This window comes from Mercenaria mercenaria, chromosome 13 (assembly GCF_021730395.1).
Source record: "Mercenaria mercenaria strain notata chromosome 13, MADL_Memer_1, whole genome shotgun sequence".
Taxonomy (NCBI): domain Eukaryota; kingdom Metazoa; phylum Mollusca; class Bivalvia; order Venerida; family Veneridae; genus Mercenaria; species Mercenaria mercenaria.
The window spans coordinates 66,736,550-66,755,329 of NC_069373.1; the positions used below are offsets into that span (position 1 = coordinate 66,736,550).

At 35.4% G+C, this 18,780-nt stretch overlaps 1 protein-coding gene across 3 annotated transcripts in view; it reads left to right on the forward strand.

The window, feature by feature from the left end:
- The window catches only part of LOC123530617 (uncharacterized), a 120,341-nt gene that overhangs the window by 92,046 nt on the left and 9,515 nt on the right, over positions 1 to 18,780 (forward strand). For 2 of the 3 annotated variants that reach the window (XM_053522119.1, XM_053522120.1), the window contains exons 9-19: positions 4,021 to 4,113; positions 4,521 to 4,661; positions 5,232 to 5,292; positions 6,316 to 6,464; positions 10,670 to 10,684; positions 12,459 to 12,539; positions 14,530 to 14,722; positions 15,777 to 15,919; positions 17,020 to 17,135; positions 17,601 to 17,747; positions 18,467 to 18,566. In XM_053522119.1, the coding sequence (XP_053378094.1) occupies positions 4,021 to 4,113; positions 4,521 to 4,661; positions 5,232 to 5,292; positions 6,316 to 6,464; positions 10,670 to 10,684; positions 12,459 to 12,539; positions 14,530 to 14,722; positions 15,777 to 15,919; positions 17,020 to 17,135; positions 17,601 to 17,747; positions 18,467 to 18,566 (1,239 nt within the window). The remainder of the gene's footprint in view (positions 1 to 4,020; positions 4,114 to 4,520; positions 4,662 to 5,231; positions 5,293 to 6,315; positions 6,465 to 10,669; positions 10,685 to 12,458; positions 12,540 to 14,529; positions 14,723 to 15,776; positions 15,920 to 17,019; positions 17,136 to 17,600; positions 17,748 to 18,466; positions 18,567 to 18,780) is intronic. The other variant, XM_053522121.1, reaches the window with a different exon arrangement.

Below are 18,780 nucleotides of genomic sequence, written 5' to 3' on the forward strand. Positions count from 1 at the left end.
AATGCTATTAAATTACGCAAATTATTATAATACAAATGCACAGAACTAAAAAGAATGTGTCACCAACAGGTTAACAGAAACGTAAGTAAATATGCAATATGCAGTATATATTACATGGAATACTGAGGTTTTAAAAATGTGTAGTTTCTAGAAAAATTAAGTAGCCAAGTTTACATAGAAACTAAGTAATTTAATTTGCTGTTACATGTAAAATTTTACACCATTCAATACCTAAAGAAATAAAATATATGCATGAAATTGTAAGTTATATATTTTTATAATTCCAATATAGCTGTAATAGAATTGTATTTTATAAACTAAAATACTTTACTAAAATATGAGCCGCGCCATGAGAAAACAAGCAGTGGGTTTGCGACCAGCATGGATCCAGACCAGTCTGCGCATCCACGCAGTCTGGTAAGGATCCATACTGTTGACTAACGGTATTCTTGCAATAGGCTTTGACAGTGAACAGCATGAATCCTGACCAGACTGCGCGGATGCGCAGACTGGTCTGGATCCATGCTGGTCGCAAACCCACTATGTTCTCATGTCGTGGCTCATATCATAAAGAATACTGATGCATGCAATATTATAGATCAATACATAACTGTAGATGATACACAATTCTATATTTTAAAAGGAGGATTTTAAAATGGTTTTGCACAGCACTGCATGTTTGAACTAACAAACAAATGTTTATATTCAGTGAACAGTGCAATTACCAGCGCATACCAGCTTTTCTGGTGGAAAAATACTGAAAATGTCCTCATAAGTAAACAGTTCTGACCTTGAACGTTACTGCCAGAGAGCTAAAACTTGGTTGATCTACAGAAATTTCTCATTCGTATTCAATCCTTCTGGTATATTTCCTGTCCTCAAAGAATTCACATTTGCTCGGACTTTACAGCTAAGAATGACTGATGGTTTAGAGTCATGAATTTAAACCACTCCTCCAAGGAGACCCTTTACTAACTATATTCTGTTTTGATTATATGGATGCTACCTACATTTGTTAATGGGGATTCTGATAAAATAACTACATTTTCTGGCAAATCGGGATAAAATAATACTTAAATAACTTCAGGCTTGCTTTACTTAGCTTACTATCCTCTCAAGGTGGGATCCTTGTTTTTGCCATGTTGTTCTAAATGTTTTATGTTAGCAGTATTACCCTTGATTTTTAGCTTGACTTCTTGAAGAATAGGTATAGCTATTTGACTCAACCGTGTGTCCCGATTTGGTTAAGTTTTTCTTTGTAAGTTGGTGTCTCAGTAACCACTTGTGAGAATGAATTGAAATTTCACACACTTATTCAGTCATGATAAACTTACTTATATTGCACAGGTTCCATAACTCTTATTTTGTTCTTGTACAAAATTGTGCCCTTTTTTTGACTTAGCAATTTTTGGTTAAGTTTTTTATTTAAGCTGATATCTCAGTACCCATTAATGGGAATAGATTGAAACTTCACACACTTATTCACTGTGATGATCTGACACGCAGTGCACATTTTCCTTAACTCTACTATGCAATTTTACAAAATTGTGCCCCTTTTTAGCTCCCCTGAGCACGAAGTGCTCAAAGGTGAGCTTTTGTGATCACCCTGTGTCTGTCATATGTCGTCGTCCGTCATTCGTCTGTCGTCCGTCATCAACAATTTGACTGTTAACACTAGAGGTCACAATTTTGGCCCAATCTTAATGAAACTTGGTCAGAATGTTACCCTCAATAAAATCTTGGATGAGTTTTGGGTCTTCTGGGGTCAAAAACTAGGTCACCAGGTTAGATCAAAGGAAAAGCTTGTTAACACTTTATAGGTCACAATTTTGGCCAAATCTTAGTGAAACTTAGTCAGAATGTTTCTCTCAATAAAATCTTGGACGAGTTTAATATTGGGTCATTTGGGGTCAAAAACTAGGTCACCAGGTCAAATCAAAGGAAAAGTTTGTTAACACTCTAGAGGTCACAATTTTGGCCCAATCTTAATGAAACTTAGTCAGAATGTTACCCCCAATAAAATCTTGGACGAGTTCGATATTCAAAAACTAGGTCACCAGGTCAAATCAAAGGAGAAGCTTGTTCGCACTGTAGAGGCCACATTTATGATGATATCTTAATGAAACTTGGTCAGAATGTTGATCTTGATGATCTATAGGTCAAATCTGGGTCAGGTGGGGTCAAAAACTACGTCAAATCAAAGGAAAAGCTTGTTAACACGCTAGAGGCCACATTTATGACAGTGTCTTCATGAAACTTAGTCAGAATGTCAATCTTCATGATCTTTAGGTCAAGTTTGAATCTGGGTCATGTGGGGTCAAAAACTAGGTCACCAGGTCAAATCAAAGGAAAAGCTAGTTAACACTTTAGAGACCACATTTATGACCATATCTTAATGAAACTTGGTTAGAACATTAATCTTGATGATCTTTAGGTCAATAGGTCAGGTGAGTGATACAGGACCTTCATGGCCCTCTTGTTTGACATTTATATTCATTCATTTGACAATGTTGAATAGTCGAGCATAGCTTTTTTCTGACAGCTCTTGTTTATATCATTTTCAATATAGTTCAAGTTCAAATGTATCTTAGTAATGGATAGTTGAAGCATCTTTCTTTGGTGGCATGCTTGGTGATGCTTGGCTCTTGTTGCATTTACTGTGTTTATAGTGCTTGGCTTGCAGGGACTTTACTCTGAATGGCAGATGATGAAATAATGCACCCAAAAAACACTGCTTCAGACCTAGAACATTTCTTCATCATTATCACCACCCACATCGTATGACTCTTGCAACAATATTCATGAATTTTGCCCTATTTTGATAAAGAATTTCAGATTAAAATTTTGATGCCCATTCACTCTGTCTCAGTTATTACAAAATGTATTGGATTCAGACTTGAAAAAGTTGTTAGATATCATCACCCATATCATAAGATACAAGGTACATAACTCTGACAGAAATATTTCATGAATTATTTCCATGTTGTAATGTTTTGATGCACTTTCACTTTATCTTTGTTATCATTAAATAAATTTGAATCTGCTTTGAACTGTTGTACAACATCATTATCCACATCAAGGGGTATTAATCACTCCAGTGATAGCTGTAGTTTCCTCAGATATACCATTTCATTATCAAGCATAAAAAATTGAGCAGGCTGTATCTGACAACTCCTGTTTGTTTTTGTTACTTTAATAGTTTATATAAATTTGTCTGTCACTATTTCATTGCTTGTGTAATAAATTTTATTTCATTGCATGCTGAATAAATGTTAATATATTCTCACAGGTGTGTGTTTTGGCAGAATTTTATCTCCATGAATGTCAATTCATGCATACAGAATACTCCACCCTGAGTTTATTTCACTAATAAGTATGCAAATAATGCTACCTTAGGTGAAAAGCAGCTTTTCATTTTCTGTCATTGAGTGTTAGTAACTTTCTTGAGAATGGAAAATCTTTCATTATTTGTTCTTTCTCGCACCTCTGCTTCACCTCTGCTAGCAAAATGACCAAGAAATGTTAAATGAAATTTTTGAATGGGAATTATAACTTCTTATCTGCCCCATCTTTGGCAAAACTGACATATTATGTGATGGTGCATGCATCTGTCTGTCTTCTGTACGTCATTTTTTGTGTCCTGAGCAAAACTCAATAACCATTCAAAGTATCAACTTTAAATTTGGCATCCGTTAGGTGGCAATGAGACATGATTAGATTGCATGAATGAGGTTGGTAGGTCAAACGTTAAGGTCACAAACTAATGTTAAATTTGTCCCTCATATTTTGTGTCCAGAGCATAACCTAATAAGTTTTCAGACTTGGCGTATTTGTAGGTGATGATGAGCTGATTGCAGAAAAACTTAAACTTGGTCAGTAGTTCAAAATTTGGCCATGTATGCAAAAATAAATTTGGTTGGTTGAGGTGCGAAATTTCCAACATTTTAGAATACTACTTTCCAGTGAGTCTTGCAGGCTGTACATTTAAATGAATTGAGAACAAACTTGTTTTTATTTCAGACTGGGAACAAAGATAAACCAAGTGACAGTTTGCAGTTGATGGGGGGTAAGGTGGAAGAGCTGGGACCTCGGGTACTTGGTGTGGATGATGGGGTATGTCACCATATCTAGAATAATTTTCGTGTTGATTTTTTTACCAATCAGTCTTTCTATGAAGAAAACACTTAGGAGATCTGTAACTTTGGTATTCCTGTGTGGCCTTTTTTTCTTCATGACTGAAAATCAGCTATTGTATTCCATATGAGGGAAATGTATGTTACCAAGTTCTGGTAGGAAATCAAGGTATAGTTATGAAAATTAGGTAATATTGAACTGATAAAATGATATTAAAATGCACTTCGAATGAACAAAGAAAAATTTCCCAAAAGTGAAAAGCATTAATTTTTCCATGATACAAGGGAAGCAACTCAAATAGGAAGAAGTTATAGAATTAAAATATAGGTATCATATCTACTGGAATTTTTTATTTTTTTTCACTTATAGTTTTAACGTGTTTTCAGAGAGGAAAGTATTTGATGGTGCGAGTGCCAACAGATCATGAGTTTGGCCTGTGGAAGGTGGCTTTAGAATCGCAGACAGCCGATAATGTTAAAGCTACCTATGTGAGACCTTCACCTGCCTCTATACCACATCCAAAAAAGGTAAATTAACCGCTATTTGTGATACAAAAAAAGTTCATGTAATCCTGTGTTAAAATGGTTTTCCTTCTGCCTTTGTAAAATCTGCAACACCATTTAAACCGAACCTTGGAAATAAAAGAATTAAAAGAAATTCATTTTGGTTTTCATTCTTCAGGTGTGAAAGTTATTTGTCTGTCTTCCAAGTTTTGCGGAAGTGAAATCCTTTTTGTACATTGCATAGCTAATACTCTTCAAAGTAATAAGATATCAGTAAATGGATGATTTGGATTTCTTGAAGGATACATTTCTGTCTTGTGAATTTTTATTGACAGTGGCTGTTGAAACAGCAAAGGTTTTAATGTTTCACAATACACTGGCAGTGTCTAGTAAACTGCAATTTGTATGACATGATGTTACAAACAAGCATGACCAGTTTAGCTCCATTAACACACCGTGCCTGTTGGATCAATGTAATCTATGAGGAATTTTGCATTGGTCAGCGTCACTGTAGATTCAGCAACATCTGTTTATATAGGTACATCACAGGAAATACATTGTCAATTTAAATATAAAAAAAAATCTGTTTTTCAGAAAGTGGTGATTATAGATATAGGTAGCAGTGGTATACGGGCGGGGATCCTTGGAGAGAGAGGTAAGTTGGCAAACTTTGATATTTATCAGGTACTGCCACATGACAGAAGTATTTAGAAACCTAGAAATGGCACCTCCATCTTAGCCAAAAGTTGGAAACTTACTGTTTTACCTTTGCCATTGATATTATATATAAAAACAACTGTTACAGTTCAGTCACACTGCACAAATGTTCAAGGATGACAGACAAATATCTGATTTATACTTTTTCATATCAAGGGGAAAATAATAATAATACAGTCAAACCTGTCAAGAGAGTGACACAGTCTGGCTGATTCAGGCAGGTGGTTGCTAGGACAGGTTCAGCTGTAATCTTTGTACAAAAGAAGATGTGAACTTGTAAGAAAGAAGTTATCACACAACTACATCTTCATGCAAGTTCAGCTGTACCTGATACTGGCTTACTAGTGTATACAAGATAATTATGACTGATCAGTTATTTTACACTTGTTAATACTTAACCTAAAATTGTGCATCTACTTAATTACTTTACCAGAAAAAAAGTTTCAGTTAATGTAAAAAAGAAGAATATGTGATAACAAATTAGTGATTAAGGAGTTTACAATGACTGTTGTGTATATTTTTGGAAAAAAAATAATTTTGTAAATACAATTGAAACTCGGTATTTCAAATTCAACGGGATCAAGTGTTTTACCTAAATTTGACTTAAAATGTTACTTTGAGCACATTTCTTCGGGAAGGGACTTGAAAATGTCTTCAAGGTAGCAGTAATTTTGAGATTAGAGTGTTTGAGATCGAGTTTCAGCTGTATTTTATAAATACAGTAACACCTATTTAGAAAGATCTCCCTTGAGAGAGCCAACAAAGGGCGTTTATTTGCAAGTTATCACTGTTAGAAGTTAGAAATAAACTGCTGATATTTAAAATGGAAATGAAAATGGTGGTCTTCAAAGCTGTTACTGTTGGTTTCTGTTCACGTGTGGACTTTAGTGAAGATTTCACTGTACTGACTGTACAAAAAAAAATGTTATAATGAATGATGTGTATATTTTGTTCCTTTCAGCAACACTGCCTCAAGTGTTTTTCCCAAGTATAGTAGCCGTACACAAACAGACGGGAGAAATCATTGTCGGTGCAGATGCACTAAGACCTGATGTTAGAAAATCATCCAAAGTTTCACAGCCTATACAACCAACTAATAAGGTTGATAAGGTAACAACTTAATTCATACTCAAGATTTGTTATGCAGTGCATTGTGTAGTTGAAATGTATTCACAGGGTTTCTGTGCTATTTAACAGTTGAAGCCTTAAAGGAACTAAGATTTTAAGCCCGTCCAGTTTTAATGCAGCTATCCACAAACTTCAAATCTCTTCTTTTCAGCCATCAGACTCAATTTCCTGTCAATTGCTTTAACCTTCACCTTGCTAAATTTCTAAAATGTAGTGGTCCCACTTGTTTATCAAAGAGGTGTTCATTGAAAATTTACTGACTGAATAGCATCCGTGCAGGCTGATCTTGTTCTGCACTGGTCGCAAAAGGCAGTATCAATTGCCGTCAGTAGGCTAAAGGTTAGGAACACCTGAAAGGAGGACGTTGGGATATATTTTAAATTGGATAGATTAAAAGCACAGGAATCCTGTTGAAACTGGTTGATACCGTTTGAACTTGATGCATGTTAATGTCTGAAAGGTGACATAAGTTTAGGTTGCTGGTTAATTACCAACATACTGCATGTTTTATTATGCCCCCCTTGTCAAAAGATGTATATTGTTTTGAGCTGATGTCAGGTCGGTCACAGGACGGAATGTAGAAACGGTTTCCGGATGATAACTCAAGAATGCTTGGGCCTAGGATCATGAAACTTGATAGGAGGTTGGTATCACCAGCAGATGACCCCTATTGATTTTGAGGTCAGTATGTAAAGGTCAGGTCACAGTGACCCTGAACAGTAAAAGGTTTCCGGATGATAACTCAAGAACGCTTGGGCCTAGGATCATGAAACTTGATAGGGAGGTTGGTAATGACCAGCAGATGACACCTATTGATTTTGAGGTCAGTATGTAAAAGGTCAAGGTCACATTGACCCGGAACAGTAAAACGGTTTCCGGATGATAACTCAAGAACGCTTGGGCCTAGGATCATGAAAGTTGATAGGGAGGTTGGTAATGACCAGCAGATGACCCCTATTGATTGTGAGGTCAGTATGTTAAAGGTCAAGGTCACAGTGACCCTGAACAGTAAAACGGTTTCCGGGTGATAACTCAAGAACGCTCGGGCCTAGGATCATGAAAGTTGATAGGGAGGTTGGTAATGACCAGCAGATGACCCCTATTGATTTTGAGGTCAGTATGTCAAAGGTCAAAGTCACAGTGACCAGGAACAGTAAAATGGTTTCTAGGCAATAACTCAAGAACGCTTGGGCCTAGTGTCATGAAAATTGATAGTTAGGTTGGCCATGACCAGCAGATGACTCCTATTGATTTTGAGGTAATTAGGTCAAAGGTCAAGGTTACATTGGCCAGGAACAGTTAAATGGTTTCTGATCTTCTTTTCCAAAACCATAGGGCCTAGGACTTTGATATTTGGTATGTAGCAAAATCTAGTGGTCCTCTACCAAGATTGTTCAGATTATTTCCCTGGGGTCAAATATGGCCCCACCCCTAGGGTCACATGGTTTATATAGACTTATATAGGAAAAAACTTTGAAAACCTCTTGTCCAAAACCACAGGGCCTAGGGCTTTGATATTTTCTATATGACATCATCTAGTGGTCCTCTACTAAGATTATTCAAATTATTCCCCTAGGGTCAAATATGGCTCCGCCCTGGGGGTCACATGGTTTACATATACTTATATAGGGAAAAAATTTGAAGATCTTCTTGTCCAAACCACAAAGACTATGGCTTTGGTAATTTGTAATGTAGCATCATTTAGTGGTTCTCTACCAAGGTTGTTCAAGTTATCCCCCTCGGGTCAAATATGGCCCCGCCCCAGAGGTCATATGGTTCATATAGACTTATACAGGGAAAAACTTAGAATCTTCATGTCCATAACTTACATCATTCAAATTTGGACCACATGTATAGTTTTGAGTGGCAAGATGAACCTTGACATGAGGTGACCTTGATCTCGACCTAGTGACCTACTTTCACATTTCTGAAGGTACAGGCTTCAAATTTTGGACCACTTGCATAGTTTTGTGTTCCGAAATGGAATTTGACCTTGATTTTGACCTAGTGACCTGCTTTCACATTTCTCAAGCTGAGGCCTCCAATTTGAAGCACCGCATAGTTCTGTCTACCGAAATGATTTACCTTGAATTTGATCTAGTGACCTGCTTTCACATTTCTCAAGCCACCACTTTCAATTTTGGACCACATACATATTGTTTTATACCTAAATGAAATTTGACCTTGATTTTGACCTTGAGCTAGTCTTGAAATTTGGAACATTCAAAAATGGCTCAGTGGATGGCACCAAGATCAATCTGTAATCTCTTGTTAGGTTAATAGGTTAAAGGTCAAGGTCAGATTAAACCAGAATGGTAGAACTTTTGTTTACAGTGAGCATATAATTTCTGTTCCTTGTGCAATTACTGAAAACATCAAGGGGGGCATTTCGTGTTCGACGAGCTCTTGTTGTACTTGGTGTTGTGATATGTTAGTAAGAGAAATTAACACAGTAAATATTTGTTTGTTGTATACTGTGAAATAATGTAATTTTGTTTTGCATAAACTTTCACCATTTTGTCCAAAACGGCTATTTTATTGGGGATTGAATTTTTTTATACGAAAGTTTAAACATCATTTGGATTTAATTAGTGAATCAACATAACCATGAAATTTGTGGTATTAGTCCTCCATGATTATTGAAGACTTTGCAGTATTTGAAATAAATATAAACAGTTAATTTCTGCAGTATAAATGTTGCATGACTTTACATCACTATAGTTATTATTTTTAGCTCGACTATTCATAGAATAGTAGAGCTATTGGACTCGCCCATGGTTCGACGTTTGCGTCCGCGTCCCGATTTGGTCAAGGTTTTGTATGTAAGCTGGTGTCTCAGTAACCACTTGTGGGAATGGATTGAAACTTCACACACTTATTCACTGTGATAAACTGACTTACATTGCACAGGTTCCATAACTCTGTTTTGCTTTTTTACAAAATTATGCCCCTTTTTTGACTTAGAAATTTTTGGTTAAGGTTTTATATGTAAGCTGGTATCTCAGTACTCACTAATGGGAATGGATTGAAACTTCACACACTTGTTCACTGTCGTGATCTGACATGCACAAAGCAGGTCCCATAACTCGATTCATTTGTTTTTTTGTTTTGTTTTTTTCAAAATTACGCCCCTTTTTCGACTTTTGTATTCATTCAATTGACAAGGCTGTTGAATAGTTGAGTGTTGCTGTCCTCTGACAGCTCTTGTTAGATACTTGGATGATCCGTAAAATTTAATTTCCAACATCATGCCACATAATTTGTTTCTATGTTTATTGTTATTTCATAAACCCTTCAAAAGTAGAAGTGATTATAAACTGTAATTATTTGTCACAGATTTGATTGGTATAGGTGAAGAAATGCACTTGTCCATGTATCTGTACATCCCAGAATTCCTGTAGTGAAACTAAACATTCATTATCAGGTGGAAATGAGTAAAAGTCACTAATAAATACCCAGAATATGTATAAAGAAAATTTGGACTGCCTTAACTCTCCAGGATATAGCTTTGTTACGGTATATTTAGTGTGTGCTATACTCTGTGATCTTACTTGAGATGGAATGTGGGGTGGGAGGAGGGAACCAAAGGCAGTTAAATATATCTGTGGTTGATAAGAGACAAATTTTATTGTGTTATGAATTCAAAGTCTGTTATTCTACCTAGCATACAACTGTAAACATAGAAATAAGTTGTTTTGGCCTTAACACAGTTCATCTTCAGATTTACATATAAACTAAAAGACGTAAGTAGTCTGCAAAATATGCAAACAAATTCTCTGTGGCAGTTGATAAATTTGATGCATAACATTAGGAGTTTATAAGTACTTTCCAGCATATCTTGGGCTCAGCAGAAAATTTTTGTAACTGTATATAAATAAAACAATGATACAATAGTTTTATAATATAGGCTAGGTGTTACCCCAATCGAACGTTTTTTACGTAATGGTACAATATCCAAAGTCACATGGGTGGGTCACCTTGTGTAGAACTAGGATGTAAGCTGTACTTTTCACCTTTTACTAAAAACAACTTAACTTTAACACATGTGTAAGCATTTTAGTCTGTTTTAAGAAATTGATTTTAGTAAATCTGGAGGTGAGCTTTTTCAATTATTCCGAACAGTTTTGTTTATGGTGAATCTCGTCATTGTCATTATTCATCCATCATTTCATCTCTCATTCTTCTAGGGGCGTGTCCAGCCAGTAAGTGTTTTATCATTATTGTTACCATAGCAAACCGATAGTATTTCCATAGCAACCAAATAATAAATCTAGGACAGTCTTTTTTCCAGGAATCTAGAATTTACTTTCTGTGCAATCTTAGTGAATGTTGTTTTTGATTTCATGCAAAATTTTAGAAAAAGCAGAAGAAAAAGCTACAAATATTTTATCCATTTCCAACAAACCCATGAACCAAGTGCTTCCAGACCCATGTTACACATTTCCTTATCTGATTATATACACCCTACCCATTTTTATATAATAAAAAAATGATGTGAATATGGTATGTCTGGTGCTGCAAAGGTTTCAGTTAGGCCAATGATTTGTCTTTAACGTTGTTTGAATCACTTGCTCTTAGCCTGCTGGCGGCAAGTTATTCTACCTTTGCGACCAGTGCAGACCAAGAATGTGCAGGCTGATTTTGGTCTGCACTGTTCGCTATTCAATCAGTAAATTTTCAGGGAACACCCCTTTGAATAATAAGTGGAACCACCCAAACTGAATGATGGATCAGTCCATTTTAGGAATTTAGCAGGGTAAGGGTTAATACTGTGGGTTTGAATCTTATCTTGGGACGTAAAAATCTTTTTTGTTAGAGAGCTATCCAGCTGGCTTACATTACAGAGCTGTCCAGCTGGCTAACATTAGGGAGCCATCCAGCTGGCTTACATTACAGAGGTATCCAGCTGGCTTATGTTACAGAGCTATGCAGCTGGCTTACGTTACAGAGCTATGCAGCTGGCTAACATTAGGGAGCCATCCAGCTGGCTTACATTACAGAGGTATCCAGCTGGCTTATGTTACAGAGCTATCTAGCTGGCTAACGTTAGGGAGCCATCCAGCTGGCTTATGTTACAGAGCTATCTAGCTGGCTAATGTTAGGGAGCCATCCAGCTGGCTAACGTTAGGGAGCCATCCAGCTGGCTTATGTTACAGAACTATCTAGCTGGCTAATGTTAGGGAGCTATCCAGCTGGCTTATGTTAGGGAGCTATCCAGCTGGCTTATGTTAGGGAGCTATCCAGCTGGCTTATGTTACGAAGCTATCGAGCTGGCTAACGTTAGGGAGCTATCCAGCTGGCTTACATTACGGAGCTATAGAGCTGGCTTAGGTTAGGGAACTGTCCAGTTAGCTGACAGAAGGTCAGTGGTTCTACCTAGGTGCCGATCTGTATCTGAAATAATGTATGGAGGGGTACTCTTCATGAATCAGGACAGTCACAATATGAATAATAGTTGCATCAGAAGCCTACAAAATGCAAACAAACAAAATCAAACATTTCCAAACCTAGCTTACATTAATCCACTTCATTTCAATTCTATATGCCAGTTGGTCAGGTAAGTTATTCACATTGCTGTCATTGACATCCGTTCTCATTCATTTTCCATTCTCATTCTCTCAAATCATTTGTTACAATTTTTACAATTCTGTTTGAATTTTATTACAAAGCTTCTTCTTTTCTTTGTTTTTCTTGTTTGATTGTTTTTCTCAGGAATTAATGCTATAACTGCATATGTAGTTCTTTATAATTATAAATTATTTATTATTCATTGTTTAAGTCTTTCATTACATTTCGTTTTATTCAAAACATCATTTTCATGCTTCTTTCTTATTTTCATTAATTAATTTTAACACGTATTATTTTTCTAGAAATGTTCCATCATAAACACATGCATAAGCTTTTAAATGCAATGTTGTTAAAGGAAATACGTCTACAAAGTAGCATAGATATATAATAAGTATTTTTGTTCTACAGTTCAACATTGATATGGCAGTGATGAAGGCGATTCTACTGAAAGTGTTCACTGATCTCAATGTCAACCAGTCTCAGTATCTTGTAAGTGTATTTTATATTAAATCAGTGTCACCCAGTCTCACAATCTCGTTAGTATATTCTATAATGATCTCAGTGTCAACCAGTCTTGGAATTTTTTATGTATATTCAGTAAAAAAAGAAAGAAAAGTATTTTTGTCTCTGTTAAAACATTTATACTTTATATATAGGTATTAGATTTTTATCTGGTTTTATGTAAAATAATAACTGCACAGAACAACTTTAGGTTTATGTACACAAATTTTAGAATAGGTTCTCACGATCTTGAGATTGAAACTGGTCGACATAGAAAAATAGAAATAGAAAATAGATTGTGTAGAAAATGTGATAAGAATATTATAGAAGATGAGTTCCATTTTTAGCTCATCTGATTTTTTGAAAAAAAATGATGAGTTATTGTCATCACTTGAGCGGTTGTCGGCGTCGGCTTCGGCGTTGCCTGGTTAAGTTTTATGTTTAGGTCAGCTTTTCTCCTAAACTATCAAAGCTATTGCTTTGAAACTTGGAATACTTGTTCACCATCATCAGCTGACCCTGTATAGCAAGAAACATAACTCCATCTTGCTTTTTGCAAGATTTATGGCCCCTTTTGTACTTAGAAAATATCAGATTTCTTGGTTAAGTTTTATGTTTAGGTCAACTTTTCTCCTAAACTATAAAAGCTTTTGCTTTGAAACTTGGAATACTTGTTTACCATCATAAGCAGACCCTGTACATCAAGAAACATAACTCCATCTTGCTTTTTGCAAGAATTATTGCCCCTTTTGGACTTAGAAAATCAGTTTTCTTGGTTAAGTTTTATGTTTAGGTCAGCTTTTATCCTAAACTATCAAAGCTATTCCTTTAAAACTTGCAACACTTGTTCACCATCATAAGCTGACCCTGTACAGCAAGAAACATAACTCCATCCTGCTTTTTGCAAGATTATGGCCCCTTTTGGACTTAGAAAATATCAGATTTCTTGGTTAAGTTTTATGTTTAGGTCAACTTTTTCTCTTAAACTATCAAAGCTATTGCTTTAAAACTTGCAACTCTTGTTCACCATCATAAGCTGACCCTGTACAGCAAGCAACATAACTTCATCCTGCTTTTTGCAATAATTATTGCCCCTTTTGGACTTAGAAAAATCATTTTCTTGGTTGAATATTATGTTTAAGTCAACTTTTCTCATAAACTATCAAAGCTATTGCTTTAAAACTTGCAACAGTTTTTCACCATCATAAGTGGACACTGTACATCAAGAAACATAACTCTATCCTGCTTTTTGCAAGAGTGATGGCCCTTTTTAGACTTAGAAAATCATGGGTAGGACAATATTTCTATTATTCAAAAAAAATCAGATGAGCGTCAGCACCCGCAAGGCGGTGCTCTTGTTTACTTTGTTGTGAATTTTACTCGGAATTAAGAATGATGTATTTACCTAAAAAATACTACTGTAGTCCAACGCATAACAAATTTAATATTCTGATGTCAACAAAAAATGAAACTTTGATAAGGTCCATTGCTACTTTCTTATATTATGCTTTTGAGAAACGGAAGTCTAATGTTTAGTTACTAAAACTTTAATATATTATTTATACATGATATATGTCAGTTTCTGTTACTTTGTATATGATATATGTCAGTTTCTGTTACTTTGTGTATGATATTTGTCAGTTTCTGTTACTTTGTATATGTCATTTTCTTTTACCCTGTACATGAATGTGCATATGCCTTGTATTTTGTTGTTTTGTAAATATGTTTGCATGGGCCGGTGGCCTTAGAGCAAAAATAAACTTCTGTTCTGTTCTGTTCAACTGCATAGATGTAGTTTGTTATATGTCATTTATAGCGTGAGAGTCACTCCAGGGTGTAAGATGGAGTTTTCAAGAAATCGACGGAAATCCCAAGATTTTTTCTTTAAATCTTTAAATTTGAAGATAAACTATGGAACCATTATATAATATTGCTGTCATTGGATAGATAGAAAGTTATTTTTGTTTTCTGTCCACAGGTAATGTTGAGCACCCCACAGAATCTTGGAGACAAATTACGGGAAGGGCTGATGCGTATCCTGGTAGATGAAATGCGTGTGCAAGGTGTATGTATGGTACAACAGTCACTACTTGCTCTATACTCATACAACGCAATGTCAGGCATTATTGTAGATATAGGAGAACGATTGGAGATTTTACCAATTTATGATGGCAAGTCACACTTTTACCATACTTACTGTAAAATGATAAATATTCACATAGGACTAATTTTTGTGGTTTTAGTGGCTGCATCAGTCCTTGAGGTTTGTGTTAATTTTAAGTTTACAGTGTTGGAATCTTTTCCATTAAGGAGAATATAAGAATTGATACATAAAATATTTCCAGAAAGTTGTCTCTTTAAGAATGAATGCTGTTTGTAAAGAAATAAAAATAAACAATTGCTGAAAACTATGTTCCACATAGTTGCTATTTAGGTCATGAGTTACAGAACATTTTGTATTTATTTTCTGGAATGCAGTCAGCAGATACAGCGAAAATAAATTCTGTGCGAAAAAAACTTATTTACAGTAGCCAGATTGGCCTAAACATATTTTAGTCATTTTGTAGTTTGTACCAGCAGAGATGCAAAACAAATTTTATCACTTTTTGGTTGATGCAGAACTTTAACATTGTCCAAGCAATTACTTAGGCAGTTGTGACTAAAAAGATGAGGTTCCTGTTAAAGAAGCAGATACTAGGTGAACTTATGTTTGTAGAAATTTGTCTACAATCAGTTATTTGTAAATAAGTCTCAGTTGCTATAAATAGTTTATATGAATTTATGTAAAGATGTAAATGTAGAGTAATGTTTTATATTTGTGCTGTTGGACTCGTTGAACTAGTTTATACTACCTTAAACTAATTAGGTAGTTGACGCATAATGACAATCGTCAATTTCCGTATGATTACGTACTCTTGTTATGCAGTTCAGCATTCTGCATTTGTAAGTGTAGCTGAATGCACATGTGACTCTCCGTAAAAAACGGAGAGTAGTGAAATCACATAATTATGGAAAATATGTAATTGCCAAATGTCATTATGGGTCCACAACCTTAATACTGCTTTGGACTCCTTTTACTTCTTTGAACTAGTTAATACTGCTTTGCACTACTTTTACTCTTAACTAGTTTATACTGCTTTAGAACCATTCTGATGTGGAAGCCAAGTCTTTTTCACTTAAATTTTCTATAAAACTATTAGGTAAACTGTTTCTATTTTTGTGTAGGTTTGTTGATAGAAGGTGGGGTATCAAGACAGGCTTATGGTGGAGCCAAGATCCAGGACTCACTTAACATTTCATTGTTAGAGAACAAATACCAGTTCAGTTCATTTGTAGAGAAGCTTCTTGTCAGATATATCTGTGAACAGGTGTGTGTGCTATAGATTTAGAATTAGACATGGTTACATGGTTTGTTGAAATTGTTGGGGTTACTCTTTAAAGGAGCCCTCAGTATATGGTACTATCCACTACAAGATTTTGGTTCAATATTGTAGTCTTACAAAATTTATTATAAGTTAGATATGCTGGTTTTGTTTTTACCATAAAATGTAAGGGCATTAAGAAAGTTGACTACAAGTACAGAAACTTCATAGTTATTTGTTTTATAAATGACTTCAGAAAGGATGTTTTGAATGTTTGAAGAGTATTCAGCCAGACTTGTATTAAGGTATCCGATCCACAAATAAGCAAGTGCTATTAAAATGTTATCAAAAATTGATGCCTGGTAAGCTGATACAATTTTGGTATTATTTGAAAGTGTATTGTCTACTGAAAAAGAAAATATAAATGAGCCACGCAATGTGAAAACCAGCATAGTGCATTTGCGACCAGCATGGATCCAGACCAGCCTGTTCATCCGCGTAGTCTGGTCAGGATCCATGCTGTTCACTTTCAAAGACTATTGCAATTAGAGGAACTGTTAGCGAACAACGTGGATCCTGACCTGATTGCGCGGATGCGCAGGCTGGTCTTGATCCATGCTGGTCACAAACGCACTATGTTGGTTTTCTCATGGTGAGGCTCAAATTACATGACAAAATATGTTTTAGAATTTTTATTTTTTAACTTTCTTGTCTTCAGTGATACTTTAACAGAAATCCAGTTATTACAGTGTAAGATTTATCATTTCACAGTCAAAAATATAGTTCTTGCATATTATTTATGGTCATCTTATTTACTAATTCTTGTTCAGTAGACACAGCTCTTTCAAATGATACCAAAAAAAACATGGGGTCACCAGGCATTGAAATGTTACCTTGTTTTTGATCGGATACCTTATGCAGCCAGCCAAGAGAGCGACACAATCTGGCTGTTTAAGGTAGGTGGCTGCTTAAGACAATATGATATTATAGAACAAAAATTCAATTTGTAAAGTTAACTGACAAGGTACTTAATACAGGTGACTGATAAGACAGGTTAAACTGTATTGTATGTTGACATATAAAGAGACAAATTATTCTGTTGACAGGCATGTTATGTGACAGATAACTACACAGAGACCAAGGAGAAATGTGATGCTGATCCAAAAAGTTACTCTAGAATTGTGGAATGTGCAGAATTTGATCTGCCAGAAGGCGCTTTTGAGTATGGGCTTGTTTCTCACTTTTGTTTTCTATCTGGCCTGTTTTGATTCAATATAAGACAAAAGCAAAGCAGCTGCACCTCAAAATAATGCCATCTGATTAATTTGACCAAGGTCGACTATACTTCCCCTCTGATTTTATTTTATCAAACTTGAAAATAAAAAAGAAATATTTGTCCTCTTGTATAGGGTAGGACAGCTCAAAATTAGCATTTTTCCAGACGCCATAATTATCTACTTTTATAGTTAAATACTCTCAAGTAAATTGATATTCAGTTGACTTCCAGAAGTCTCAGGTACTGCTGATGCTGAAACATGACTGAAGCACCACTAATTGGACATATCGTAAACAAACAAATCATCTATATTGTAGAATTTTTTTTATCCAAACGTGCAGAATTACCTTAATGCAAGGTTCATTATTGATAGAGTAACATTTTAGAAGGTTGTGAAAAATTCTTTTGCAGAACTGTAGATTTAGACTATGCCTGCTTTAAGAGTCCTGAGGGATTTTTCAACACAGACCTGTGGGAGATGGACTATAAGAATATACAGAAGCAGATATATGCTGCCATACAGCAGTGCCCTATGGATTCTAGAAAACAAATGTATAGGTAGGTTAGCAACTAATTTTAGAAACAATTTTGAATTAGGATGTCTAGCAGCGAACAGACAACATAATAAATTTGCTTTACAGCAGATCTATATTCACCACTCAATTGAGCATTGATGGCTTGGGTATCCGACTGGCATTAGTAAATTATGTGGTTCCTGGCCATTTGCCATAAATTTTCTTTGTTTGGATTGATCAGAGTCCTTGATAACTGAATCATTTTACTCAACCCTTCTTGACCTAGAGCTATTGGTGTTTTACTGAATTTACACCACAGGTGTATATATTTGAGTGGTTTGAGCCACATGGTTGCAAAATCAATTTCACATTGCATATGTATGTATTTGAGTGGTTTGAGCCACATGGTTGCAAAATCAATTTCACATTGCATATGTATGTATTTGAGTGGTTTGAGCCACATGGTTGCAAAATCAATTTCACATTGCATATGTATATATTTGAGTGGTTTGAGCCACATGGTTGCAAAATCAATTTCACATTGCATATGTATGTATTTGAGTGGTGGGGTGACAAGGTTTACATTGCAAGTCTATTTATTTGAGTGGTGTGTCACATGTTAGATTTAAATATATAAGTGCCATATTGTTAAAGATTGCTTTACATTACAGATCTATATACTAGACAATGAGTGTTGTGTCACGTCAGGTCTATATACTGTGTATTTGCCATACGGCTAAAAATTTGTGTTTCTGATTGCAGGTCTATATATTTGAGTGGTGGAGTAACAACAATTCCAGGATTTGCAGAACGTTTGCAAGAAGAAATGAGGAAATTGGCACCTCCAGCAGCTGTGGTAGAGGTCAGTCTTTGATTTGAAAATACATGTATATAGAAAACTGCCAGAAAATTAATTGCAAGATATGATAATTAACAGTACCAAAAACTGTTATCCCTGTTGCCACAGGCATTATGCTGCCTACCTAAATTTCATGTGATATTGTTGGACAGAAAATGTATATGAGATATAATTTTAAGCAATAGACGATTATGTTTCTTTTTGTAATTTGATAAGC